This window comes from Pogoniulus pusillus, chromosome 16, assembly GCF_015220805.1.
Source record: "Pogoniulus pusillus isolate bPogPus1 chromosome 16, bPogPus1.pri, whole genome shotgun sequence".
In the NCBI taxonomy this organism is placed as follows: domain Eukaryota; kingdom Metazoa; phylum Chordata; class Aves; order Piciformes; family Lybiidae; genus Pogoniulus; species Pogoniulus pusillus.
This window is the reverse complement of record NC_087279.1, coordinates 13938237-13966197: the sequence shown is the minus strand read 5'-3', so window position 1 is coordinate 13966197 and position 27961 is coordinate 13938237. Positions and strand designations below refer to the sequence as shown.

General features: G+C 45.4%; 2 protein-coding genes across 2 annotated transcripts in view; both read right to left on the bottom strand.

The window, feature by feature from the left end:
* Positions 1–2737: 2737 nt before the first annotated feature.
* BRK1 (BRICK1 subunit of SCAR/WAVE actin nucleating complex) lies at positions 2738–3287 on the bottom strand. The gene is made up of 3 exons (XM_064156654.1): positions 3124–3287; positions 2961–3043; positions 2738–2876 (listed from the first exon to the last, which is right to left on the bottom strand). Exons 1-3 carry the CDS (start codon positions 3239–3241, stop codon positions 2850–2852), a joined length of 228 nt encoding a protein of 75 aa, XP_064012724.1. The 5' UTR covers positions 3242–3287; the 3' UTR covers positions 2738–2849.
* A 123-nt stretch (positions 3288–3410) lies between these two features.
* Positions 3411–27961, bottom strand: part of FANCD2 (FA complementation group D2) — a 42076-nt gene continuing 17525 nt past the window's right edge. Inside the window, exons 18-44 of the mRNA XM_064156650.1 lie at positions 27823–27930; positions 26777–26886; positions 25274–25334; positions 24514–24639; positions 23177–23250; positions 22943–23083; positions 21708–21808; positions 21317–21432; positions 20962–21070; positions 19855–19953; positions 18038–18147; positions 16830–16976; positions 15678–15794; positions 15117–15245; positions 14799–14917; positions 13222–13335; positions 12588–12715; positions 11179–11278; positions 9866–9988; positions 9006–9099; positions 8396–8467; positions 6915–6953; positions 5907–5981; positions 4783–4857; positions 4223–4369; positions 3635–3709; positions 3411–3512 (exon numbers count right to left, since the gene is read on the bottom strand). Of these exons, the coding sequence (XP_064012720.1) occupies positions 3435–3512; positions 3635–3709; positions 4223–4369; positions 4783–4857; positions 5907–5981; positions 6915–6953; positions 8396–8467; positions 9006–9099; positions 9866–9988; positions 11179–11278; positions 12588–12715; positions 13222–13335; positions 14799–14917; positions 15117–15245; positions 15678–15794; positions 16830–16976; positions 18038–18147; positions 19855–19953; positions 20962–21070; positions 21317–21432; positions 21708–21808; positions 22943–23083; positions 23177–23250; positions 24514–24639; positions 25274–25334; positions 26777–26886; positions 27823–27930 (2787 nt within the window). The 3' untranslated portion in view covers positions 3411–3434. The remainder of the gene's footprint in view (positions 3513–3634; positions 3710–4222; positions 4370–4782; positions 4858–5906; positions 5982–6914; positions 6954–8395; positions 8468–9005; positions 9100–9865; positions 9989–11178; positions 11279–12587; positions 12716–13221; positions 13336–14798; positions 14918–15116; positions 15246–15677; positions 15795–16829; positions 16977–18037; positions 18148–19854; positions 19954–20961; positions 21071–21316; positions 21433–21707; positions 21809–22942; positions 23084–23176; positions 23251–24513; positions 24640–25273; positions 25335–26776; positions 26887–27822; positions 27931–27961) is intronic.

The following is a 27961-nucleotide window of genomic DNA, read 5'->3' as shown; positions in this document are numbered from 1 at the left end:
TGAGTTCCCTGGGGGTCCTTCAGTGCATGTTGAACACTTGTGCAAACGGCTGCCATCGTGTGGCCTCATCCCTGGCCATGAGGACAGTGTGCAGGAGGCCCTTGCTCCCAGCCTGCCCTCCATGCCTCTCCATAAGGTGTTTTTCAGTTTTACTTGCCTCTGCCGACACTCAGCTCAGCAGGCACAGGGGCCCACAGCCTGCCAGAACGAGACCTTCTAGGGCACGGCAGGGTTCAGTGGCTGCTGTGTGATAAAATGAGAAGCTCTGCACGGTGGGAATGGAGCAGAAGTGAAGGCCAGTTCAGACTACTGCCCTGCAAAGCAAAATCGTCATTACACAGCTTGAGTGTCTTTTTGAAACGTGCCACGGTTCTGCACAGCAACACAGCAGCTTATATGGCAAGTGCCTCTCAAAGGACAGAGATGCAAAGGTGGCAGCACTCATCTCAATGTCACAGTACCTCCAGGTCACAATCCCCAGCCAACTGAGGCAGTGGTTTGGTTGCCAACACCCAAAGCACACTGTTACTACTGGAGCGTGAAAACCTCCTATAGATGTGGCTCCGCCTAAAGCTATAGATGTGGCTCAGGCTCTAATGAAACTGCTCCATTCTGGCATCCTTCTAAAAGCCTTCAGAACAGTTCACCTGTTCTTCAGGCTGGGAAAAGGTCTCAGACCACCAAAATATCTCAGCTACCAACAGCCTGAGCTGCAAGGGTGCCCAAGAACCCATCTCTCTCCAGGCATGCAGAGAGCACACTGTCATCTCCTGCTACCTTGAACTTGCAGTGGAGAGAACAGCACCACTAATAGGGCACATACACCAGTCTCCTAATTCAGAATACACAAAATCCACTCCAGAGAAGTTTAATGCAGGTTCCAGGGGCATTATATTCTGAAAAAAAACACAGTACAAAGCAAAAAGCCAGTAGAGTCCCCCCAGTCTTTAAAATAATCAAATATATCAAAGCTCCATCTACTACAAAGCTGCAGACCACAGCACCTGCTAGAAGCAGCAGCTCAAGCCTGGGACCAGCAGGCTTCTATACCTCCCAGAGATGGTCTGCAATAAGCAGCATCCAAACAAGAGCCTGGTCTTGTGGAGCCTTGGGGAACTACTGAGACTCCCTGAAAGGGAAACCAAAAGCACTGAATTCTGTATCACCATGAGCTGACCAACATCCCCGCTGAAGACTGATCCTACAGTGCTCAGCCTCTGAAAAAACACATGTCCTGGGAGAAGCAGTACCTTCAGGAGGGCATCCCCAGGACACAACTGCTTTGGCCACACCAACCACATGGTGACACTCCTGTAAGAAACCCTGGGGTCAGAGGAAAAGCAAGAACCATTACAACAGCCCATCAGGAGACCAGGAAAGGATCTGAGGGACACAGCACACTACTGGCTGGGAACAGGAACGGTCAATGGATCTCAAGGGAAGAGGTCAGCCCATCATCACCATCTCAGGGATGTCTGTGGCACCTTCTTGTCTCCCATTCAGTCACTGCATGAAGAATCTCTGGATAATTTGTGCAAGGGCTTCTGGTGGTCTCTAGCTCATCCAACACATGCTCATACAAAGCACAGCTAAACTCACAGTAGGATGAAGCTGTTCAGGGCCTTGTCCAGACAAATACTAATTTTTATCCAGTGACAGAGGTCTCAGGACTTCACTCCAGCACACCTAGAATAAGGAAGTGGATGGGCCACAGAGTAACTGCCTCTGAGAAGACAAGCAGGTGCTTGCCCTTTATCTACCAATCTTGTATGACAGCACAACCTCTCATCACTGGACACTGACCCCAAGCAAAAGTGCAATGATTCATAGCTGCTCCCTGCTAAATTCTACAGGGCTGCTCTGAACCACTAATTTCCACCAGAAGCAGACAAGCCTCCCAGTTGTGCAGCCTGACAGCAAAGCATAACTGGCTAGGGGAGCTGAGCCAAAGGCTGGAGAAGCACTCAATCGTGCAATGGAAAACAAATTATATTCTCTTCCCAAGGAAAACAAAACTGAGCTCGAGTGAGGACCTAGCTGAGCAGCAACCAGCTGATGTCATACCTGCCTGAAAACAACATGACTAATATTAAGGCACCCACTAAAGATTGCAGAGATCACATTGCCATAATCCAGCTGGAGAACGATATACCGAGACATTTAAAGCCTGCTGGGAAGCATAAAGATCTTTACTGACACAAACTTCATGGGCTCGACAAACATTAAATATGAACAGTGTGTCTGCAGCTCTAGATGTCTGCTGGAAATCTGAGATAAACAGAGGAGTGGTGGGAAGGGAAGAGAGATTTCCTTCTTGCCAACTGCCTCCCTAGAGAGGACAAGCACCTCATCACAGGTGCCAGCAAAGGCACTCTCCTGTGGCACACACACCAGCCAGGCGAGCCCGATGTCCCCACCTAGCCCTGACAGCACGCACAGGTGAAGGCTGAGACACCCTCCAAACCACCGGGATCACCAAACAGATGCTCAGCTCTGATGCCAGCAGGGGCACAAAGCACCTCAAAGGCAAGTCAGGCGACTCCTGGAGCTGACAGCAGCCAGGTCCGCGGCCCCCGGCGCACGACCCTCCCATCACAGCCCCCGTGCGCAGGGCGGGAGGCGAGCCCGATCCCGCGGGGCAGGCGGACGGACGGGCAGGCTCTGGACATCCACGCCGGTGGCAGGGAGCCGGGCGTCCCGCGGCCCAGCCCAGGCAGGCAGGCAAAGAGCAGGCGGGGCAGGAGCACAGCGGTTTATTGGCAACACAAGCAGAGGCGGCGGCGGCAGGCCCCGAGCGGGGCGGGGGCGGCGGTGCTCCGGCGAGGAGGGGGCCCGGGGCCGCCCCGGGCCTACGTCAGCGTCTCGCCCTTAGTGACCTGCCGGGAAGAGGAAACGGTTCAGTGCGGCCTGCCTCGGGCCGCAGTGCCCGCCCGCCCCGCCGCGCCCGCCCAGCTGCTCACCCGGGCCTCGATGTACTCGATCCTGCGCTCCAACGCCGTCAGCTTCTCGTTGAGCGTGGCCAGGCGGGACCGGCACGACATGTCTGCGGGGAAGCGGCAGTGAGACCGCGGGCGCCCGCCTGGCCCAGCGCCACCCCCCCCGCCGCCGCCCCGGCGCTCTCACCGAAGGAGTTGAGGAAGTCCGCGATCTTTTTGATGGAGCTGGTGATCACCTCGATGTACTCGCGGTTGGCCCAGTCCTGATGGATCTCCCGCTGCACCGGGTCCTCCTGCACCGACATGGCCGCCGCCGCCGCCCCGCCGCGCCTGCGCGGGCCGCGCCCCCCCCGCGACACACACACACCCCCCGCGCCTGCGCCGAGCCGCCGCCGCCGCCCGCAACATCCACACACACACCCCCCCCCCCCGCAACACACAGACCATCCCCCCCCGCGCCGGCGCCGAGCCGCCGCCGCCACCGGCCCGCCCGCTGCCTCAGGGAGTGCGAGCGGGGCCTGGCCGCGCCGCGTCGTCGTCGTCGCTGCTGTCCGTACTGCTCCGGCTGGCCTCCTCCTGCAGGGGATGCCCCCATCAGAGCCGAAGCTGCTCCCCTCCCATCCCATCCCGCTCCACCCGCCGGCTCGGCGCTGCAAGAGCGACTCCAAGCCGCGGCAGCGTCCCTTGTGCAGAGGTACCTCGGCAGGACTTTCCGCGGAGCCGTCCTCATCGGAGTTCCTCGCTTCGGAGGCTTGAGACAAAATTTCTTCTCCCTGAGTGGAAGGCAAAAGACCTGTACTGAGGCATACAAAGCAGCCAAAGCTTGCCCGGACGAAACAGGAGAAAGCAGCATCCCGTTGCCATTGTGAATAGAAAGCTTTTCAGTAAAAAGAAGGCTTTGACTGCCTTGCTTCTGCAGGATATCGAGTGAATGGCCAGAAGAGGCTTCTGTTAAAGCCACACAAGAGAATATGTGGAGTGTTGAGGAGACCTTCACCTCTTTTCTTCTTTGCATATGGTCCTTTCCACTGGACAGAGGAAGGGATCCCCCGTACTCATTCATTACAAGCGGTAACAACTGGTCACTTAAGTGTCAGAGCCCCCAGAGGTGCAGGCCCTTGATCCTGAAATAAAATCCCCCTTTCTGCTACACCAGACATGGCTGTATTGACAGCACATAGACAAGGCACTCTGAAGTTGGCCTTTTAGCAATCCCTGCGCCCAAGAGTTGTCCAGGTATTGTCATTTCCCAGGTTTAAGTGTCCCAAGCAGAACAGGATTCTCACCTGAAGATCTCTATTTTTAAGGATGCCCACCCAGAAGGCCTCCTGGCACTGGTTGAACGCCAGCATTGCCTTGACACGATACACAAACTGTTCCAGTGACTTCTTCAGCAAAGGCACATGGTTGGTCAGTCCAATGTCTTGGTGAATCTAAACACAAAACAGCACAGCATGACTAAGGCTGATTCCTTCCTGACCATTCTGGCTATTTAAAAAGCCACTGGATACACAGATAAGCATTTTTATCTAGGGCACCAAAAGATCCTTTGCAACATTCCCAGCTGATGCCAGCAACAAAAGATGTCAGAAACCTCAATCCTAAAAAAAATAAAACCAAACAAGCATGCTAACCTGATCTGAAATCTAAGTCAAACACTTCCAGATCAATTACTTCAGCTTAGGCCATTAACTAAAGCTATTTCTCCTCCTCTCAGAGTTCTTTCCTTGTACAGACACGGCCAGAAGCCTGCAAGTAGAACCTGCCTATGCACTGGAAATGCAGTGGGAGCAAAATAAGTAATTCTTAGGACAGGAATTTGACCTGAAATTAGAACTTATCTTACCTTGGAGTGGCCACACATGTGATGAAGTTGCCTGGTACTCAGCTGCAAAGTTTTCAGCAAACTCTGCACATCATCCTGCAATAAAGTGGACCAGCAAATCATTCTCAAAGGGTTTTTCCATAAGGGAAAACAAGAATAATGAAAGTGTGTCAGCCCCAGCAATCCTTTCAAAGGGTTATGAGATAGGTATGCACAATACATCAGATGAACAGGATGAAGCCACAGGAGACTTATATTGTGCATCTAAGTTAAAGTAGCTGGTAATGAAAGTATGACCGTGTGTTCTACGGCCAAACATTTTGGAGTGAAGCTGATTTTGAATCAGTGTGAAATCAATGAATACCAGTTAAAAATCAAGATGACCCCGTCAGATCTTGCTAGCTGTGCAACCTTCTAGAGTAGGGAAACCAGGGGGAAAGTATAAAACAGAGTGCTAGACTGTGGAGTTAGAAATGCACCCAGCACAAACTCTGGACGCCAGTCTTCTCTACTGAGCACATTTGGTGGCACTTCCTGTTGTCCAGTGGCAATGACAGGAGATGTTTGATACCATTCCCTCAAGCAACTATGAGGATAGATCTTGCATTTGTGATAGAAATGATAGGCAAGTTGTGAAGGCTGAGACAAAGAATGAGTGTTGCTGGCAAAGCTGGATTGGTTGCAACAAAGCAGTGAGAATAAGTGAACTATTCTTGTTTGTCACATGATGCACTCATGCATGTTGTCCTGCCCAAAGCTCCAAAAACTACTGGAAACATGCCAATATCACTGTCTGTCTGGACTGCAAGCCCCCACCAACCTACCTGTTCACATGAGCATCCTATGCTGTGAGTGACACCTTTGTGGTAACAATTTTTGAAGGAGATGGAGGTTGAAAGGGTTTCCTTTGCCAACAGTGAATTCATCCAATCAGAGGAATGATGGGCAAACTGGGAAACAAGTGACCTGTTTGCTAAGAGCACTGGATGGGCAGGTGAACAGGGCTGAGCACAACTGGAGATGGCAGATGTGGTTGTCATGAAGCATCAAGCCAATATGTGACAAAAGACAGGAATCTCCTTCTAGCAAGCTTCAGCCATGCTTCCCAACATGGTTCCAGACAGTTCTGTCTCCTAAAGGCTTACCCTGTGTTTTTTGAAGCTGTAGTCCAGGAGAGGCATGGCAAGCTTCAGAAACGCTTCTACAAAGAGACGGCCATACTGCAAAAGAGGGGTGAACAGACCAGAAGGCAAATTTCAATTCCTTTGCAAAGAACCATCACAAAGGCAGGTAAGCTAATGAGACACTCTTTCAAGCTACCCCAGAGACTATTCTCACTTAGAAAAACTCTCTATTCATGTGGAGACTCTTCTGGAATATACAGGATCAGTAAAGAGTCTCACTTTAACCACTGCAAAGAGAGGCTAGAAAGACAATGTCTCATCACTGTACACATCCCTTGCTTTATTCACTAGAAAACAGGGAGTAAAGCTGAACTAAACACAAATGTTAGAATCACTGTACACATGTAAGAGTTCTAGCTAGAAAAGCATTGCAGAGGAACTCATGATCTTTCTGGACTCCAAGGGAGACCTGTCTGCTGTGAAGTATCCTCTCGTTTGAGTACAATGGGAAAAGGAGAGAGGAGGAAGGCTCTAAAGTCAATAATGCTAATTGCAGCAAGTTTGTGTGGTCAAGCCATGCTGTGAGGATTAGAGTAAGACAGTTTAAACTACAAGAAATGGCATCTGCTTTTGCTACAGAATTCAGCAAGCACTCCACTGGAAGCAGTGATTAAAGGAAGCTGGTACTGTTCTCTTCATTTCACAGAATCACAGAATGCTAGAGGTTGGGAGGGACCTCTAGAGTTCATTGAGTTCAACCCCCTACCAGAGCAGGATCACCTAGGGCAGGCTGCACAGGAGTGCATCCAGGTGGATTTTGAAAGTCTCCAGAGAAGGAGACTCCACAACTTCTCTGAGCAGCCTGTTCCAGTGCTCTGTCACCCTCAACATAAATATATGTCCTCTCAAGTTGAGGTGGAACCTCCTGCATTCTAGCTTGTACCCACTATTCCTTGTCCTGTCACTGGGCACCACTGAAAAGAGACCGGCACCTTCACTTGACACCAGCTACTTTGAATTTGTGCTTACCTTCAGGCAGACATTGAGGACAGGCCTACTGTCAAATACCTGCTTGGGCACAAGGGGAAAGGAAAAGGAAAAAAAAAAAGAGGAGAGCCAGATCAGTTCACAGTTCTAAGGGAAGCAGCCTATTAAAGAGAGCTCTTCATTACACACCCTTCATTAAATTGTGAAACCTGTTCTAAGGCAACAATATGCATTCTTATGTTTCAACAGGGCACAGCACATAAATGTGACATGTAGTGGCTCAGGCAGAAGTACATGCCAAGGTGGCTATTGGTGATCCTTCACAGATGGCACAAAATAACAAGTCTGAAGTTCTTAATAATTTGGGATGCAAGAGACCCAAGTCCATCTGACAAGCAAGTTAACTACATAATAGACAAAGCAAAACTGAGATGTGCAAATGTATCCTGGAGGATATCATGAAGCTACTGCATCAACAATGCCAGCTGACAAAAGACACCAGAAGTCACTGCACAGATCACAACAGCAAATATAGAACAGATTGTCTCTGATATCTTGAGGGTTAAGGCTTTCTTCTGGTGTACAGCTGCACATCTACTTTTTCCAGTGACTGAATGTTTTAACTCACGTAACACACAGATGTGAACAAGAACTGTGAAGGTACCCTGGGGCTGCTATGGACTGCAAAAGAGAACCAGCTGGTCCAGCTCTACCCCTTATACTCTCAAAAGACATCCAGAGTACAGGCAGGGCTCTTCTGTGTGGAAGAATCCAGCTCAATTCACCAGAGCTCATAAGCTGAAGTGGCAAAGCTGGATTTGCCCATCAGCACTTCAGATACAATAAAAGCAAACAGTAACAGTCAATCTAAGCAAAGAAAAAAGTGCAGCTGTAGCTACCTTCTGTCCCAAACATCATCACAGTCAGTGATGCTGGATGTACCAGCTCCAAAACTGATGGAAGGGAGTATCTCCTCCAGAGGCTGGCCTCTAGAGTTCACCACCACAGGATGACAGGAATTGTCATCAGGATTCAAAGAAAGATCATATGTTACCATAAGAGCAAATGAAGTGCTGTCAGATAGGCACTGAATGAACGTTACAGACAGGAATCCAAGCCTCCTGCTCAGAGTATTTGCCTGCTTTCAGCTGAGTACATCAGAAGCTCTCTCTCTGTCAGATGTTATTCCAGATCTTCCACAGCTGTCAGCAGTGTCTATCAGACACAAGACACTGTACTATGGACTTGAGGTGTTCTGGACTTCCTTACATCCTTCTGTCCTTGTGGAGCCTTATTTCTATGAGAACTATGAGAGTGAGATGTGTGGGCTGTAAGAATTAAGTAATACTGACGTGAAAGCTAAATGGAAACTCCTGCACACAGATTACAATTGGCTTTACCACCTCCAGGTTGCTCCACTAGTCAGACATACTTCCTGGTTTCTCCCTGTGCTTATGAACCTGGAGACACTGAGCTTTGCTGGGAATCTGAAAGTAAAGCCAGAAAACCAACCAGAACCTCACCTTGACTAAATTAATGAGGATATGGAAATTCCGCACAGCAATGTTCCACCGCAGCAGCTTCTCCAGTTGCACCTAAACAGGATGCAAGGGAACAAAACATCCAAGGTAGTGAACTCTTTCTCACCTTGCTGGATACTCTCTCAGAGTTTGCTGTACCCAAAGTGGTGTTGTTGAAGATAGGAACAAAGCTTTACCATAGGCAGCTTTATCACAGCAGAACCACTTAATAGCAATTCCAGCCTCCCCAGTGCCTGCATGACTCAAGACGCCTAGAGCTAACACACCACTTGTTCTCATAGCAGCTCTTGGTTGCAAAATAGTTCTGTGCTCCCACACAAAAGTGTAGAACAATTGCACATATTAGTATTTTTCTGATTATTACCCAATTCCTGATTACAGCTTCTGCCAGATTTTCTGGACTTTTCCCATTGCCCAAACCAGTTAAAAAAGGATGCTACCTGTAGGTTACCCTGTAAGGTCTGGCTTTCCTAGACTGCATTTCCTAGACTAAGTTCAGAAGTGGATTCCTTTGCAATCTTTCCAGTCACTGTACTGTACAGTTTAACTTTTGTCTTCTTTCCCTCAGAGTCCAGTGCATTTATTTTCCTACCTCACTTGAGTCTGATGGTTTCCCAGTTGGGATGCTTCTCACTGAACTCTCTAGCTGAGCCATCATTACCCGGAAGAAGACCGGGAACGTCTGCCTGTGGAGAAAGTGAGATCCAAACTAAAAGCCAGCTCGGAGCATCCAGATAGGCTTCTTGCCCCAGTGCAATGTGGGAAATTTGAAGGCTACCCATCTGGGCATTCTTCTCAATAGGAAATGACAGGAGACTGACCCTAGGACTCATAAGCACATGTAGCCCAGTATCACTGCCAAGACAGATGGCAAATCCTGGAAAGTCACTACAACTTCCCCAGTATGGACCACACAGACACCACCCACTTCTTTGTAGCTCTGGGGGTGCACAGTGAAAGGTTTGTGACTGTTAGCATAAGATGACTTAGGTAGTTCCAAAGTGCAGGAATTTTGTCTGTTCTTGCATAAACTGTGCTTCCAAATCTCTGTGGTAGGAGCAGAAACATTCTAAGTGTGCTTCTGCATGCTGCATACCCACACAGCATTGCTTACAGCCACCCTAGGCCTCTTAGGCTGACTTTAGAGTGCTTCAACTCAAAACAGCAGCACAGGAAGACCTGACAACAGACAGCAGTTCATCCTCAACTGAGCCAACAAACAGTAAACTCAACACAGTGTTACCACACATGGCCATTCCACCATGAGATAAACCTCACCATGTGCTACCCTATTGCATACTGCCCAAAGAACATTTACAAATGCTCAGAGTAGCCCACAACAGTGCTAGCATGAAACTGTAACAGACCACAACATTAAAAAATGAAATATTCAAAAGCAAAAATTGCCATTGTGCATCTCATGAAACCCCAAGTCTCTACTGATATAATTACCTGTTTAGGGTAGGATAAGTAGAAGAACAACCATCTTTGGCAGAATTGATCAGTTCAGGAACACCGACAGTGGAAATCTCTTCTATAGCTTTCAAGATGTTATCTGTGTGCTCCAAGTAGACACTAAATCCAAAAGCAGCTTAATCAGTAAATATTATGCAGGATAACACAGCAAGTTCTTGAACGCTGCCCTAACTGAAACATGTGGCTCAAAATTGTCAAGCTGATTCTTATGGCAAAGGCAATCAATCATATGTGAGAAATCTGAAGCCGTGCTTTCAATTGTCACAGCAACAATGATCTGAAATGAAGCTGGATTTAATATTTTCTCATTCTTGTGTTTAGGGAAGACAGGGTGAGGAGGAGAGGAGTTGCCCTTTATGTGAGGGAACAGATGGAATGCCTGGAGATCCTCCTGAGGAGGGTCAACCAAGAGTTCAGGGGTAAGGATGAAGGAGCCAACCAGTATAGGTGGCATTGTAGTTGGTGTCTGCGATTGGTTGCCCGCATCAGGAACAAGAAGTAAAGAAGTGAGAGGACCTGATGAGGACAGGTGCTCTGCTGGACCTCACACTTTAAAAAAGGGAGGGCTTCTTTGGGATAGGGAAGTTAAAGACAGCCTTGGCTGCAGTGACCATAAGATGGTGGAGTTCAAGATCTTGAAAGAAGGTATTGGGACAAACAGAAGTTCCCGGACTAACCCTAGACTTAAGGAGTGCAGAGTTTGGCCTCTTTGTGGATCTTCTTGCCATGAGAAGGGGCCTAAAGGGAAGAAGAGTCCAGTAAAGCTGGTTGATATTCAAGGATCAACTCTTCCAAGCTCCAAGTTAGGAAAGCCAAAGCCCTCCTGGAGCTGAATCTGCCAGCTGTGGCAAGAGCAGTAAGGGCTTCTTTAAATACTTATGTATCACATGGAAGACTAGGGAAAATGTGGGTCCACTGTTGAATGGGGCAGGGGCTTGCTGATAAAGTACATGGAGAAGGCTGAGGTACATGTGGAAGGACTGAAGGCCTTCATCACCTCTGTCTTTACTAGCAAAACTGGTCTTAAGGAATCCCATGCCTCAGAAGGGAGCAAGTATGGAGCAAGAAGGGCCATGGAAGAGAATCTGGTTAGGGAATAGCTAGGCAAACCGGACATACGTAAGTCTCCAGGCCCCGAGTGCTGAGGGAGATGCTGATGTCATTGTGAGGCTACTCTCAGGTTATCTGAGTGATCAGGGTGACTGTGCAAGGTGCCTGAGAGCTGGAGGAAAACAAATGTCACTCCTCTCATGAAGTGTCCAAGCTAGAGACAATGTCTTGAGCCTCACCAGAGCAGTGCATGCAGTGCGCTGTTGAACTGGCTGCCCTTCTCTTGGTCTCCACTGGGCTTCACCCATAACTGGCAGAGGAACTGCTTTGCTAGGGAAGCTGTGAAAGATAAAGGATAACTCATTGAAGGGAGAATCCGAGCCAGTTTCCTTCTCCATATAAAGTCAGTGATTCCAAATGGCCTTTTGAAGGGCCACAATATTGTTACCCCCTCAATATTCCTGAACTCTCCTACATCAGAATGCATTTCCCCTAAAAAACAGTAGAGGCCACAGGGATATCTATCACAATGATAAAATATGTGCACATCCATGTATGTTCCTGGTCTGGAGTATCTGCTCACATCACAACTGTGATCCATCTCTGGCCATTTCTCCCCAATAAACTTCTGCTAAGCATTGTTCATTTGATAAATTCTACACTGTGCCAACTATTTGTTTTTAATTAGGGCAGGAAGCCAGACCAGGGACATTCATTTCTAGAAACAGAATTCCAACAAGTGACTTGACTTTCTGGTCACAGCACTATAATAATAAATGCCAACAGACAAGTTTAAAGTTCACACATTTCTTAAGTCAAAACTGCCAACAAGCCTGCTTGTCTCTTGCAGAATTATTTTAAACCAGGAACTTATTACTTAACAGAGGGCAGTTCTCTCCATGTGGGACTGTTTAAAATTATAAAATAATCTCAAAGTAGGGAACTTGAAATTCTGAGTGAATTGGGGAATCTGAGTAGTGCAAATTCTAGAGATGTCTTAGCATGTTGAAATAGATGACTGAGAAAGGGGACTGTGCCTGAGGACTTTATTTCAGTGTGTGACAAAGTGGAGATAAGATACTTTTCTTGTACATCCTCTGCAAGCATCTCTGTGCCTTATCTGCTTGAATGCTGTTCCTCTTACAGAATAGGTCCTAATCCTTGAGAAGAGCTCTCTTAATTGAAAACATCTGCTGCAATGGGTTAAAACCATCCAGGCTTTCCTCTCTCTGCTCTGAATAACAGCTGTATTTGCAATTTCTTTCCATAATTTTTGGAAATGTGCTGCTGCACTGAGAATCTGCACTGGATTAAGTCTGTGATCACCTCCATAATCAGTGATTAAACTGGTCCCAAAACTGAACAGCTGTTAGAATTCTTAACAGCTGTGTGACTGATTTTTAAATACACCAGCTAGGTGAGCTGGAGTCTGCCTTCCTGCATGTGACTAAGGCATAGCAAAACAAATACCAAACAAGTTCCAATATATTTACTGCTGTTCCCTTTGTTAACTGCTAGGACTGATCTCCCAGTGAGACTACTGAAAGAAAAATCTCTCAAAAGATGCACTCCAGAGACAGAACCCAAAATTTGCAGGCAAAGAGCAGCATGAAAACTAGTCTGAGATTAGAGGTTCTTAGCATATTACCCATTTTCTCTTTCTTCCAGCCAGTCATTGGTTTCTCAGCGATAGCAATCAGGAGCTGAGCGAGGATAAACGCACAGTGGAAACTGGGAACACTCTGCTGGAAATTCAGCAGGTACTGAAAACTTTCACTGGGGATGACAGGAAAGGGAAAAACACTGTACATAGGGTAATATCATAGAAAGACATTAAAGGGAAGTATTAGACCAGCAGAGATCCAAGGTCTCCCTAGCCCTGTATCTTCTCTGTAGTGGTGACTTCCTGAAGAAGGGGTGATCAGCCACCAGCAGATAAAAATTCAGTCACCAAGAAACTTCTCTCAAGGTTCAGTCACTAAGATTCTTACATATTGTTTTTGCCTAGTGTTTCTACCAGAACAAATTCATTCCTTCTTTGAATGCTGTCTCAGACAGCATCTGAACAAAAGAGGTCCACTGACCAATGCATATTTGATAGTCCAGCAGGTCTTTTTCATTAGGTTTGACTGCATTGCCATTCAGGCAAACACAAAGCTCCCTGGATAGAGTATGGCCTCTGTGAGAGCTTGTAAATAACTCTTTACCCGTAATGCACACATAAACAAGGGGCAACTGTTAGAAATTCTTCCCTTTCAGTGCTTGTAGAATAATGATTTTACCTTATCAGCTCCTCGAGAAGAAGAAACTCTGTCTCCCCTGGCTTTAGCCTCTCTGCGAGCACCTGGAGAGCTGAGCTTAGCAAGTCAGTATTTTCATGCTGAGAAAAACCATTCCTGGGAGGGAAAGAATAAAAAAATAAATAAACCAGTTCATCATCAGACTAGAAGGAAGAGCAATATCAGATGCAAAAGCATATCTAGGCATATTTTTGCAACAAGAAAAGAAGACTGAATATGAAAGATATAAGGGGACAAAAATGTGATTTTGACAGCAAATTTACTTCATATACATTTTATCTTTTCCATGGTCCAGAAAATCTTGTGCAGGCACAATACAAACTTTTCAGTTAGACTGAAGACCTGGCTACAAGAGGACTGGACATTTCACCTAAATGGAGGTCCTCAAATTCTAAACCAATGCTATGCAGATCTGAACAAAAGGGGATATCTAATGACAGTTGCTGTGCAAGTGCAGTGATAGTGGCTGTCCACCTCTTTCCACTGCCAGTGCCCATGAAATCATTGTCAGGATACGAGTTGTGGAAGGGCTCAAATGAATCCACCTTCTACATGCATAGACTGAATACTTGGACTTGATAATGGCAATACTCAAATGTACCTTTAACACACAAGTCAATTAACAATCGATAATACAGGAGGGCTTGATTAAATGTATGTAAAAGGAGTTGTAATACAGCTGAACAGTTAGCCCAAATATGGCTAAACAGCAGAACAGATCATGAGCTGCCTCTGGTTACAAAGTGGGTCAGGTTCTCTGCTTTACCAGATGGGTACACTCAGGAACAACCACTGTTCATACTGACTAATAAGTAAATGAGCAGTCTGGCAGCAGGAGTAGATCAGGCTCCCTTAGGCTCCAACCGTGGCCAACAGGAAAAGCAGACCTCAGACCTATTTTTCACACAGTTACTAGTGTTAGGTATTTTTAAGTACAAAGGGAAAGCACTTTATGTACATAGACTCAAATTAGAGTTAAAAAAATAAATTCTATGATATTATCCTGGATTACTTTAGTAGATGCAGAGGTCAAATCCAGGCTGCACATGCATTGTGGAATTTGGCATTTACGAATGCAGTTCAAGTGCATCAGCAGTACAGGCTTTTTGTGAATGAAATACACATAAATCCTCTCCCACTGGCCAAAGAAACTCTTTCATAGCTCAGGACCCAGGCAGTGACAGTTTCACAAAGGATGAGGAGACTTCCTGCATAAAGAAATTCCACAATCCCTAGGCAGAACGTGAGTTGCATAACTAGATGTGCCAGTGTGCCACTAATGCTGGTCTTGATCAAAAACCACAACGAATTCTAGCCAGTTCAGTCCTTCATCGTGCTTTCACTGTTAATCCTCCACAGTTTTAGTTAACTATGGGTCAGGCCATTAAGTTTGACTTAACTACAAAGTGCTGAAGTCTCCAGCCACTATGGCATGTTGCTCTGCACAGCTGCCAGGCCATTCACTGGGTACAAACACTTTGAAGGAAAAGAACAGGAAGAGGAAGCAACAAGACACTATGCTCGTTTAGGTGGCTGTGCATTCTTTTGTTTCAACTCACCAAGCAAACAGGGAGCGAAAAGTTAGTAACAGCTGTTGGTAGCAAGAGGACATCAGCTGGCGTTCCTGGATGTTCACTCCTGGGTTGTCTTCCACACCTTGACTTTGTACTGCAATTGCCTTTAATGTAGAACAAATTCATTCATTAAATGCTGTTTCCAAGGAAAGACAATGGCACAAAAGTCCAGCTCTGTAAATTCCATGGTTACAAAACCTGAAGAAACAAAGCCACTGCCTTTCCACTACAAACAAAACAAAAAATACCTTTAGAAGTAACAAAGCTTGACAGTTTTTCGAGCCAACATTGTTGCCCATTTACCTGGAAGTAGTTGTGCATGTTCTCCATGTGATTACACAGTGGCTTTAGTAAGTTGACTACACAAATAGCAACTTCCTTAGGGGTTCTCTGACACAGGTGGGAAAAGCCAATATCCTTGTGGCCTCTTTCCTGCAGCAAGCACAAAAGATTGAGGTCACTCTATCAGTCTTACCTGAAAATAGCTCACATCAAGTGCTATCTCTGCTTCTGAGCAGTGCAATTCCTGGCATCATACTCTGCCAGGAGAGGCCACAGGGTAAAAAAGCTGGGTTCTGCTGAACAACCAGCACCAACTCAGACAAGTGGATAACACTGGATGAAAAGAATAAAATTGATGTTACACATAGATCTTTTATGGAGTCATAGAATTATTTAGCCTGGAAAAGACATTTAAGATCAGACTCCAAAATTTTACTCAAGCACTATGAGAAGGCAATTTCCACACATGCAAATTAAGCTAGGCAGGAATTCTGAGAAACACTTCTCTGGGAAAAGGCCTGGAGGCTACTGACATGCTCTGTCCCAGCCCAGACCTAGACCCTTGTCTGCTGCTGTGCTTGCCTTAGGAAAGGGCACTCTCCTTGTGGAACCCGGGGTCAGCACATGTTCCAACTTCCAGCAAAGGTCATCCAGAAGAAAGCTAAGTTCAGCAGGCCCCAGCTGCACAACTTCGCGAGCCTGCAATTACAAGAATGGTCAGTGCCAGGACCCAGACATCACTGTACTGCCCCAAAGCTCAAGTTCACCCTTCATTTCCAGTTATGACTCCTGGCTTAGTTAACTTCAGCCAGGGGCTTGTTAGGTAGATTATAATGGTTTATGTCTCCCCATTACTGGTATGGGGTGTTGGTTCAGGTTACTCTAAGTTAACACAAACCTGTTGCTCTGAACATACCCAAGGCAATAGCAGTAAGAACTGTCGAGAAATAAACTCTCACAGATAAAAAGAGGTTTAAGCCCACTCACAATGCACTGAATAAGTTAAGAAGTTGTTTGAAACAACATCACATAGCCCAGGAGACTTGTTAAAGCCTTCCAGTTGGCCTGTGACCAGCATGCAGAGAGACTGCTGTACTCCAGCCTTCCATGGCCTTTTCACATTTTGGAAATCTTACTGTGGCCTAACAAACTTAGACTCCAGATGGGCTCAGACAGCCTACAAAGACGGTAACAAAATTAAGTACTTCAGCTTTTTTCACATCTGTAGCAATGAAGCTTTATATAAACTCCCAGATGATTAACAGAGCCCTGCTCACTGAGGACACATTCAAGACACCAATCTCAAACTTGTGCTGAGTTTCCCATCTGCTGATGCCTGGAGATTCTTGTCCTTTTGCAACATGGGCTGTACTTAACTGTCAAAACAAAGAGGCCACCTCTTAGAGTATTTAACATCCTAGAGCTTAACAGAGTTCAGTACTAGAGCCCTTTTCTTTGAATGAGGCCTTTTTTCCTCTTTTGCAACATTTACATTACTTTGGCTTTAATGTTGCTACACTACATGTTTGCTGTTCAGAGGAAAGTCCTCGTTTTATAAGTGCCTTGAAGCACTTCAGTTTCTTTGGAGGTGAATTCTCTACTGGTACCTTGCTTGTAGCTCTACACCAACACAACGTCAGTGTGTCTATTTTAATGGAACAGAAAGGACCAAGGCCTCTAAGAGAGGCAGTTACACAAAACCTTGTCAGTATGGTTTTATGGTGCTCTGCTCACCTCTGTATGCATCTCTGTGTCCAAGATAGACTTTGTCAGCAACCCACAGTGGAGTACAGTGAACACCTCAAGGTCTAGCTCTCGGAAGTATGGGCGATAGCTCTGCAGCTGTGTCAGAGGATTTCCTGCTTCTCTCTCAGCAGCACTCTGAAAAGTAAACGGCAGAATTAAGGTTGCAACTTGAAAGACTAAGACTTTATAGCTCAAATAAAGGTTTGTTGTTGTTTTTTTTTCCCATGCTCAAAAGGCAGATGGCAGGCAGGTGTCAGAAAGCAGAACTGAACTGCTTCACTCCGATTAACTTAATAAGTGGACGACTCTTCTCTTAAAGCTTTTGTTTATGCTTCTACATAATTCCTAGTCTGACTGTTCCAGTGAGTTCTCTGGCGACCAGAGAACCTACTCACACATGGGTACCCCCCTCCAGGAACAGTTTCAGTACTTTATTATAGCTGAAACACTGAAACCATAACGAGAAAAGTTTACTGAAACCACAACATTTTAGCTCAATATGCTACAGTCAGAGAGGGAAGGGTATATGGGAGAAACTACAATGCTGAATAAGAGAAACAATCCCAAGTAGCTCAGCTGATCAAAGAGCAGGCTATATTCACCCTATCCCCCTGGCCAGCAAAGCTCCTGAGATGCATAGATAACAGAGCTGGTCAGCTGCCATCTCGAAAGGTAGGGGTCCCCACCGCAGACCAGCACCTGTTATGCTGGTGAGACTGGTGCTGCTCACAGCTCAGCTTATATGTGCTCAGAATTTCGTGATGTGACCAACAGTTTCCAGAAGGCTGGAGCAAAGAGAACAAAGCTCCTCCCTTATTTCACAATTTGTTACATGACTTTCCCTACTGCCCATCTGCATTCTTGGCTTTGATGGTTGTGTGACGCCCCTAGAGAGAGGAGCCTTCATCATCTTCAGCTCCCTCTACAGCTGGTTGTCCTCTACGGAGGCTTTCAATGTCATTGCTGGTTCCACCTACTGTTTAGCCAACAGCAGATTCTGGCCTCTGATTACAGGGATGGTACTTGCAGGCTGTTTTCCTTAGTTTTATCACTTAAGAGCTCACATACCCTGTTCTTCCCAGGTCTTATCTCTGGTAACCTGCCAACTATTAGCTTGTTGCCGTAAGTCTGATCAGCCACATAGCAATTCTTTCCTCTTACACTGACTTGTAAGTCCCCAGGGGTAGAACACCTACCTTCTCCAGCTCAGATTGCTCGGTATCAGGCTGGTTTCCTTCAGAACTGTCATCTGCTTGAGAACGATCTGTTGAGTCAGCTTTGCTGCCATCAGCCTTTTTTTTCCTTCCTTAAAGGAAAGAGCAAATCAGAAATGAAGGCTATACTGCTCAGCACTGGACAGCACTTGCAGCCAGGGAACCACCACTTTCATCAGGCCTAAGAAATTATGAAGCAGGGACTAGTTGTGCACCAGTCTGCTTTAGTCAACTTCATAAACAATCTGGAGAAGGGAATACTCAGGGAAATCCCCAAGGAGTGCAAAGCCTGGCATACACCTTCACCTGCCATTTTATAACTGCTGTGCTGAGGAGCACCAGAGACGACTTCTTTTGTGTCTCTCTGATCCTTTCCGGGAGGCAGGCCATAGATGAAGTGAAACAATATCCATGAGTCTTCATCTTTTATTGCAATATCTTTGAAAAGGCAAATCAGGCAGGAGAAGGTTTTTCCATGCCACAATAAACTCTGAGTCAGACTGGAAAGCCAATCTGATATGTTATGTCTCTCCTAAGGAGCTCCTAGTCTCCTTTCTACTGAGGAATAGTCTTAGGCTAGATTTTATGACAGTGCTTGTGCTGATCTAATGGCTCAAGAATAGCATTGCTCCCTCTTCTTCTTTCCTCCGTTCTCAGCCACAAACAGCTGACACTTGCCATGCACTGACTTAGGAAACCTGACCATTGGTTAAGCAGTCAGCTTGTTAGAATAGCATAAACCTAAACTAGAAATAAATAAATAAGCAAAATAGCTTCCACAGGGCAGGAAATCAGGAAGCTGAGAGGGCAGGTGTGAGGTGGACAGAGAAGCCCTCCCCTCTTTGTTGGCTGCACACCCAAAGGAGGAGCAAGGCTGGTATCAAAACCATACACTCTCAAGGCTGTATCCTATGGTCACAACACTCATTGATTTTTCACAAGACAAGACAAATCAAGCCCAGGAATCTCTTGGTCTAGACTGGGCTTACTAATGTGAGCACTTCTGCTCCTTCAAAACAAAGCTTCTCCTTGACTGCAGAACAGAACCATAACTTCCCTTCTGCTTACTTAGTCCCTCTTATGTGACATGTCCAGTCCCTGTAAAATGCATTTGGCACAGGACAACAGAGCTTTTTAATCTGTGACCTCCTACACTCGTTTTCATTGAATGGTGGGGGGCTGGAACTAGATCTTTGAGATTCCTTCCAACCTAAACCATTCTATGAATGTGATTTTTTTCCAATTTGGCTTGAAGTCAGACGTGTTTCCAGGAAATGTTAATCTAAACTAGAACAGAACTAGAGACAGAACAAAGCAAATCCACTTCTTGAAAAATCAAAAGGCAAGTTCTGTTTCTTTTCTGGGAGAGCTGGCAATAGGAAAGGATGAAGGAAATGTTTCCTTGTGCAGTAGGGCCATGACAAGGTTCCTAAGACATCAGTTGTGCACAATCTAAAAGACAGGGATATGCAAGGCAGCTAAAGACATGGGTTCAGTATCAGACGATTGCACAAACCCAAAGGCAGAACAGCTTCCTGCTGCAGAAAACACTTTGGCAGGTGAAAAGTCAACCAAAGCCTTGGGTTTTCATTGTTTAAGAACAAGTATCAGTTTTCTCAAGGAGACAGACTATTTGGAGTAGGATATTTTTACATCTCCACTTAAGTTGCAACAGGAATTGATTAGATAAGATTTCAAGCTAGACAGATTCCATCAGGAATTCTGTGCTTTATGCACACACAGGTGCCATGGCTGCAGTGCAATTTAGCTGTTTTCTTAAATGTTTTAAGCTTTCTTACCATTCCTTTTTCTTGATGGACCAACAGCATTAATGGATGGTACAGCCTCCATGGCTTCAGAATCGAAAGTAGCTGGTGGTGGGACATAACCAGGGGTTGCTGAGACAAAATGTAGAAATGGGGTTAGTTCAGCTCCTGAATGACAAATACAAGCATGACTATCTAGAGGAAGTATCATCCATTTCAGCGTCCTGGTGAAATGTCACCCTTCTGCTCTTCTGCTTAGGTGCTTTTAGCTCCAATTAGCTTTCTCACATGTCTGCATTGCAATGGAATTGTAGCTCTTCATTCCTCCAGCAAGGGAAGATAGTGAGAACTCAGCTGTTCCTTGGACATGCTGGAGAAGTTTAAAGAAGCTTAAAGAAGCTGTTCTAGTGCATCTGAGCCCCTTTCTGTGGTGGCCTTGTGCTCTTAGAGCAGCTCCAGGAGCACTGAGGTTGTACTTCATCTGAAGTTGGTCTGTTGATTTACAAACAGCTCTCAACAGATAGCTTGTAGAAGGTGACAGTGTAATCTTATGTTTTTCTTATCAAAGTTCTTCTCAGTGTGAAAGGAGATAATAGTTAAAAGAGAAAACCATAAACAAAGACAGACACAAACCAGGCAGATAAGGGATAACGGAGACAACTGCAGAGATTAAGTCTCCAGTTTGTAATCAATGAGTCTAAAAAACTCCAAGTGCAGCTTTGGAAACGGACACCTGGACTTGTGAAGTGATAGGATGGGAGGAAAAAGAGGAACTTGAGAATTTGGGATATTCTGATGGGAAAGAAGGGTAGAACTATGTGAATGAATGATGGAACGTGCAGAGAAAGGAAACTTGTCACCACCGGAATACTGGAGAAATACAGCTTCTGTAAGATGAGAGCTCTTTTACTCCACTATCCTCCATATGCAGGCTGATTCTGCCAAGTCTCTATGGGAACAGTCAAAGAGATGCCACTGAGGTGGCGATTGAGAAGGGCAGTTTGGGCACAGGCACACTGAGAGCAATAGCTGTCCATGCATGATCTTTTAGGACACTCTAAAAATGCAAGATGTGTTACCAGAGATACTTTCACTTCACAGCTGGTGCAGGCCCAGAATGTACAAATGTTTCATACTCACCTGCCAAGCATTTTCCCAGCACAGTCTGCAGCTCTGTGATGTTCTGTAGTCGAGTCAAAACTTTTCCCTTCATCTCGGCATCCTGTTGCTGGCAGAAGGCATTCACAACCTAAAGACACAAACCAGGCTTAGGCAGATTTGTACCCAACTTTTACTACATTTTCTTTTATGAATAACAGCCTGGAGTCCTGAATAGGATAAGAACATGGAAAAATCACCAGGACTTTGCTGGAAAGGGCTTCCAAGAGGCAAAACACTTCCTCAGCAACAACTGCACCCCTGAAGAGTAGAGTTAGTGTTTGTAAGTGCTCCTCCTCACTGCTACTCTAGAACCAGCAGACAAGGCTCTGCTCACCTCACGAAACCAGTTGAGAGCATAGAACAGGAGCGAGCAAAGAAATTCCCGTTCCTGCTTGGACAGCGAGTCCAGCTTCCCTTCAACCTCCAGGTCAGTCAGGTACAGGGGGCAACCTGAGACAGAGCAGAAAAAGAACATGTGTTGTTCTACCCATCCTTTGGTCTTCACATGAACCAAGTCATTCACCAAAGCCTGTATCCAACAGCTCTTTGAAGTAAACCTGTTAGCTACTCCATCCCCAGACAAAGCGACTGTCTCCTCTGCCTCCCTTCTGCTTTGTGGGCAACAGAGCATCGAGGCACAAATCTTCCACAGCTGCAGGAAGTCTTTTCAGACCTGGGACAGTCTGTCAGGCAGACAGACTCTAAAACAGGTTCCTTTCCCATACCTAGTAAGGCATCAATCTCCTCCAGGCTTCCACTGTTTTGCTCTCCAGTGTAGAGCCTCAGCAATCGGAAACAGGGTGACAGACACATCGGTGACACTACTCTGGGGGAGAAATAAGAAATGGAGTGAGTCCTAGGCCTCAGGTAGCTCCAGAATGCTCAGCGCTTTTTCAATACATTCTATGTCCTCCCTAGGCCACTTTGCCTTCTACTTTGCTTCTTGCAAGTCCCAGAAACACAGAGAAGAATCACATAGCATGGTTAAAAACCTTTACATTTTAAAAACTGGCAATTGCCAGTTGTCTGGAAAGGCACAGGATGGAAAAACTGCTGTAACGGACAAAAAAACGGGGTCAGACTTATTTCTGGTGAAAAGCAAAGTTGAATAATGCAGAAGGAATTATAAGAAGTTGTGCAAAAGACAGTTGTGAGTAGGGGAGAGGCCCCCTTGAATGTTTTGTAGCATGCCACTGCTCACATTCTGAGTGAGGAAAATTAATCCTCTCTCCACAGGATCATGTAAAGTAGTTAAAGTGATCTTGTTCTTTTGTAAGCACGACTGACATCTCAACAAAATCTTAGGACAGTAAATTACACAGGATATGATGGTGCCAGGTCTTTTTTTTTTTAAACCTTTTCATGATTTTGATGCCCTGCTGTTTAATTGTATGTTTTTACTTCTCACATGCTTCCTGTTCCATTCTCCAAAGAAAAAGCCTGAATTTCTCAGCCAAACTTCCCTTGTGGCTGCATGTTTGTGATTTTGTTCTGGAGTAGAAGTTTATGTTGTCAAAGTACAGCTGAAGGTGAGAACAAATTGTGTACTGTTGACACACTAAGTCCTTGGTGACTCTCTATTTGAGGACCATCACTCTAATATTTGTTGTCACCTCAAAAATCACCTGTTCTTCTCAGTATGGCATTTAGCAACATCATAACTCTGGAACAAAGAGCTACTATTCTCATATCTTAGGTGGGAAACAAGGCAGATGCAGCATGACTTACTGCAAGATCTCCTAACCAGCCCGAGCCAAAACAGACTGCCAGTGCCCATCCAGTTTATGCCTCTAGACCTATCTGAAGAGGTCCGCCAGCAAGGGAAGAACACCGGAAACAAGTTAACTCTCTGTCCAGCTCTTCAGCAGACAGGCAGGGAGTGCTGACAGCAAGGAAGTGCACCAAATGAAAACAATTCCTTTAACTGTGCAGTCACCTCACAGGTTAAGTATGAAAGTACCTTTTACTCTGGTTGCTCATTTCAGCAGTGGCCCCATGAGGCTCGCTCTGTGACACCAATGGCAAGAGGTTAATAGCAATTGCTCCCTGACTTTCTTCTTCATCCAGATTATACAAGGACTTCACTGGGAACACAAATGAACTGAAAGGAAAGGCAGACAAGCTCTTGTTGACAAACTGCATTCTGGGCAACAGGAACGTTACAAATATTTAGCCTAATCACTGATAAGCATACCCATCCACTGTGGGGCTGAGATCCACCACGAAGTCACCGGGGAAGTTCTCCACCAAACTCTTCCCAAACTCCTCCTGTAAAGAAAGGGAAAAAAATATGCTCAGCAAAGGGGCTCATGGAAGAAAGTTTCACCATTAGTAGTGGAAAATAAGAAGATAAGACCAAGCAGAAGAATCCTGAACAATTACAGCAATGAAGCCCTGCTGCATGCAAGGACAGCCAAGAGCCTTCAGAGGCAAAGCCAGGAAACACTGCTAAGCACACATAACCAAATTCTTCCCCACTCTTTGGATGCAGGCATGTCTATGAGTTCTGCACTGCTGTAAAGAGGCAAATGAGCTGGCTGGAAGATAAAAGCAGCCAGGGGAAGTTCTCTGTCCTAAGCACCACTGATCAGAAAGAGCAGGCTATGAAGCGCTGGCAAAATTTTATTTCACACGATGTGTCTCACACATTTCACATGCTCACATTGTTAAAAATTCAAGTAATAGCTGTGGCAGAGCCTGGACAAACAGACAGTGAAAAGACAAAAAAAAAATTCTGGGGAAGAACTTTAGCTTGTTTTTACATTTCAGTCTTGCAAGGGAAAAAGCAGAACCTCTCCTTCCTTTGCTTTTTCTCTTTGGAGCACTCAGCTGGCCCTCAGGAGACTGGCATTTCTAGCCTTAGGTACAGAGCTGCTTAGAGTGACTGCCAGAACTTCACAGCTCTCTGGTCGCCTCCCTTCCCTCCAACACGCAGTCTCCTCCACTCAACCAGCAGCTGCAAAGAGCACTTATACCACAAAGAGTGATCAGTTCCACAGCAGCCTTTGATGTCCTCCTTGGCTCCAAGACGTCTTGCTACCCCCTCCTGGCAGGCACAGCACTGACTGAAGAACTGTCCAGTGCCCTTCACAAGCCTCTTCCTATTACCATAAATACTGTTTGCTTATTTATTTATTACCATAAATGACTGTGGCTCTTCCAAGACATCAGGCAGCCTTAATAGTCTGACGAGAAGCCAATTTCAATACTAAGTTTAAAGTTCTTTTAGATTCTTCTTTTATTTACGGATCTTAAAAGTATGCTCTGAAACCTTGTCTTGTATAAGTTCATGTAAAGGAAACTGTTAAAGCACAGTGAGGAATCTGTCACCACCAAAAAAAAAGGCACAGAGAGCTGCAAAAGGATTTTGTGTCTGATCAATCTATTAGGGGACCTTAAGCATGCCTGGGACAAGAGTTCTCAGACTAGACTGAAATCCTCAAATCAACTTTGTCCTGCCAATGCCTGAAAAATATCATGTGTCTGAAAACTTCACTTAAGCAATTAACTTCAAACTTCTGTGCAACATACCAGGAGCTGCAAGTCCAAATTCCCCTTTTGCTTTTCAATCAAATTGGCGAGTTCATCATAGTACAGAGCCAAGACCTCTGGTGCTTGCTCACAGCAGAATCCCACAAGGTCCAGCAAAGTTGAAAGCTGAAAGGAGAAAAAGTAATGTTCAGAAATGGGTGTCTTTTACACTAGTTCGCTCTGAGGCATATCCAAAGCTTCATCTCTATAGGGTAACATCACATGGTGACTGGTCTTGCAAAGACCTGGTCTGAAGAAGGAACAAGGATGTTCCAAGGTCTTGGTGCAGCTCCATGAAAATAACACAAAACTCTCCACCCAGGGCCACACTTAAACAGTGTCAGCCTAGAAGGTTCTTTAGTGGGAATTAAGGAAACAAGTCAAGGCTACATAAGTACTTTTTCTGGATGGCCTGAAAAATGCTGCTGCCAAGCTCAGAGGAAGGCAAAGGTTGTTTGTGGCTCACAGAAGCAGATTAACCAGTTTCTTTCTATTGTGTTTGAAACAACTGGATAAAAGGCTTTCACTAGGTCACAGCAGTACTGCTTGTCCTGAACTAGCTGCAGGCAAGACCAGCAGGTGCTGTCTTAGTAGACACCTTCATTTCCTCAAAACCAACAGATTCTTGCCTCTGCACTCAATGTGCAACACCAGACTCCCACACATAAGCACCACTTCAGGTAAGACTGTGTTTCTAGTCACACCTCCTTGCTGACCACATCCTCCCTCTTTCCCACACTGCCCCAATCTTGGTACTCACCTGCCCATCATGCTCACTGTTCAGCTGTGGTCTCTCCAATGAACTACCATCTCCCTCATTTCTGAAAGGAATGGATAACCCTGCTGTTGGTGCCCAAAATTTTAGACAGAGCAAAACCCATCATACACACAAAGTTCTCTCTCCAGAAATTGGAGAGTTATGCATGAGAAAGACATCCTTCAGAACACTATTAGGAAAAAGTCCAACCTGTTGCTGTTTGGGAACTTCAGGACAGCTCTCTAGTTGTACTTCTTCTGAAAACCATGGAGCCTGAATTTACCATAAGGTTAACATCTATAGTTGTACATTAGGAGGACTACTCAAAAATTCCTGCTGCTTATTTGCAGGGTTCAGAAAATAACTTTTTCCTCTGAAAATTTGCTTTCAAGTCTGTCTCCTTTAAATTGTTGTGTACTTTACTGGCATCCTGTCTGCTTTTCTCAGTAAAAGATTAAGGTGATCTTTCTCAAGTGCAGACAGATTTTACCCATGCATTTGGGTCAGACTTGAGTGGGAAGGAATTTCTGCAAATGTCAAGTTTTCCCTGAGGATCTACTATTTCCAATGCATGGAACATGCTCTATCTGCTGGGATTCTCTGTGTGCACTTTACTAGGTAAACTTCCTCACATCAAACTGATGCACCAATGACCCCATATGTCCTTCTGGTTTGTTTTTTTTTTCCCTTATAATTCTTATTTTACACTTTTCTAAATCTCCTTTTGAAATAACTCTATTAGCATACTCTGCTTAGACTCAAACCAGTGCCTTTAAATTAGTGACTCTGATGTCAGTGCTATGGGAGCAGTCATGAAGAAGTCCACTGACTCAGGACCAGGAACTAAGATGGGGTTTTCTCTTCATGTAATAAACAGCCAAAGTATTTATTAAGCAGTGCAAAATCGGTGAGCTAAACATTGCTTCCCCAAACCTGCCAAATGTTTATTCTCCAAGTGCTTTAATCTTTTTCACAGCTCTTATTAGGAGTTTGCCTGGTTTACAGATGCTCTTTATACATTATTTACACAGTACACTAGAAATTGCCATGTCAATGCCCAACACTGCAGTAACAATTTCCCTCCTTACTTCTCTTTGAGATTTCCCTGTATCCAAACTGTGATGTTTTGGGTGTTACCCGCTCCTCTACTCATATGAAATCACCCAGACTCGCCTCAAACTAGCACACACACAGAGGGCACATGAGGTTACTCAGCCAGCTGTCAGAACCTGATCTACAGTCAATACACCACAGCATTCACACTTTTTTCCAAGCAACAGATCCTAGTCAGGGCTTCCATGAAGAATAAGAAATTCCAGGTGCCTTTGAGATTAACAGCAGGTGAGCAGCACTGAGCCAGCTATGACAGCTAACACTGCACTCTGCAGAAAAGAGCTCCAAGTTCCTAGATTTGACCAAGACATGCATAAGCTGAAAGGCAATGCCCCTCTTCCTTTGTTCCACTTCAGGTCTGGTCTGAACTGAAAGTATGTTAATCTCTCTCACCTTTTTAACGCCATGCTGCCTACCATGGTAACAGCACCAATAATCGCCATTTGTTTGTGGTTGGGAACTGTGCTGGAGAGCCATTTCCTGATCACCATGTGCATGTCATCCTAAAGGAGATGCAGACCATGTCACCACAGAGGTACTTATGTGCATCATTCACAATTCTACTGGCATCCTCACTTAATGCTGTCACCACAGGCCACTGGGGGGATGGTTTATTGGGATCGCAGCTTTCCAAAGGGAATGCATGTTCTGCAGTTTCCTTTACTACAAAAATACCAACCACACTGTTGGGTGAGGCTGCAAACAGCATGAGAAGTGGTTCACTTTGACTGTGCTGTAATTACTATACAGAACAAGCAGCTGCTCCAGGTTTCATCTATAATTAATAAAAGATTAAAAAAGAGTCATATGAGAGTCCTGTATAAAATGAATATGGATTTAAACCAGGCTTGACAGCTCTTTATGTTTAAACTAGAAGCACAAAAGGTATGAAGTCTACCACTTCACAGCAGAGTTCTCTGTCCTGCTTAGCTCAGTTTTTCTAACATGAGTGTCTTTGGTGTATAAACTTTAAGCAGATGAATCAAGATGAACATTGTGGGGAAGAAGACAAACTATACTTCCTGAATGCTTCCAAGTGAAGGATAAAACAAAGCTTCACAAGGAGGTTGCTAAATTTACACTTCTGCAAGTCTGATATCACATTGGTGATGGTCCCACATCAAGTGAGAAGTTAGAGGCTGCCATCAGTCCCCTTCCACTAACATTTCTATCAACCTGCCTTCAATGTGCAAGAAAAGAGGACCCTTCTGGGAAAGATGTAAGGTATGCAGTGACTGTGATAAGCCCTTGCTATAGAGGGTAGGAAATCTAGAGCTGCAAGCTCACTTGCAGCCACTTGGGAAGAGAGAATTTTAAGCTGAAGGACATTCTGACATCAATCACTGTTCACAGATGAGGCCACTATGGGCACAACACAAACTCTGGCTGTCAGTCTAGCAAAAAAAGGGCCAGCTGCTTTCTGTTGTGTCCCTGCTTACCTGGATATAGCTCGCTTCTTGCCTCTGGCTGAATGCCAGTGTGCTGAGAACGTAAAACAGCTTCCGGATCTGGCATGGATTCAGTTTCTGTGTAGAGTCTAAAATGGTCTGCAAGAAAGAAGCCACAAACTAGCTCAGA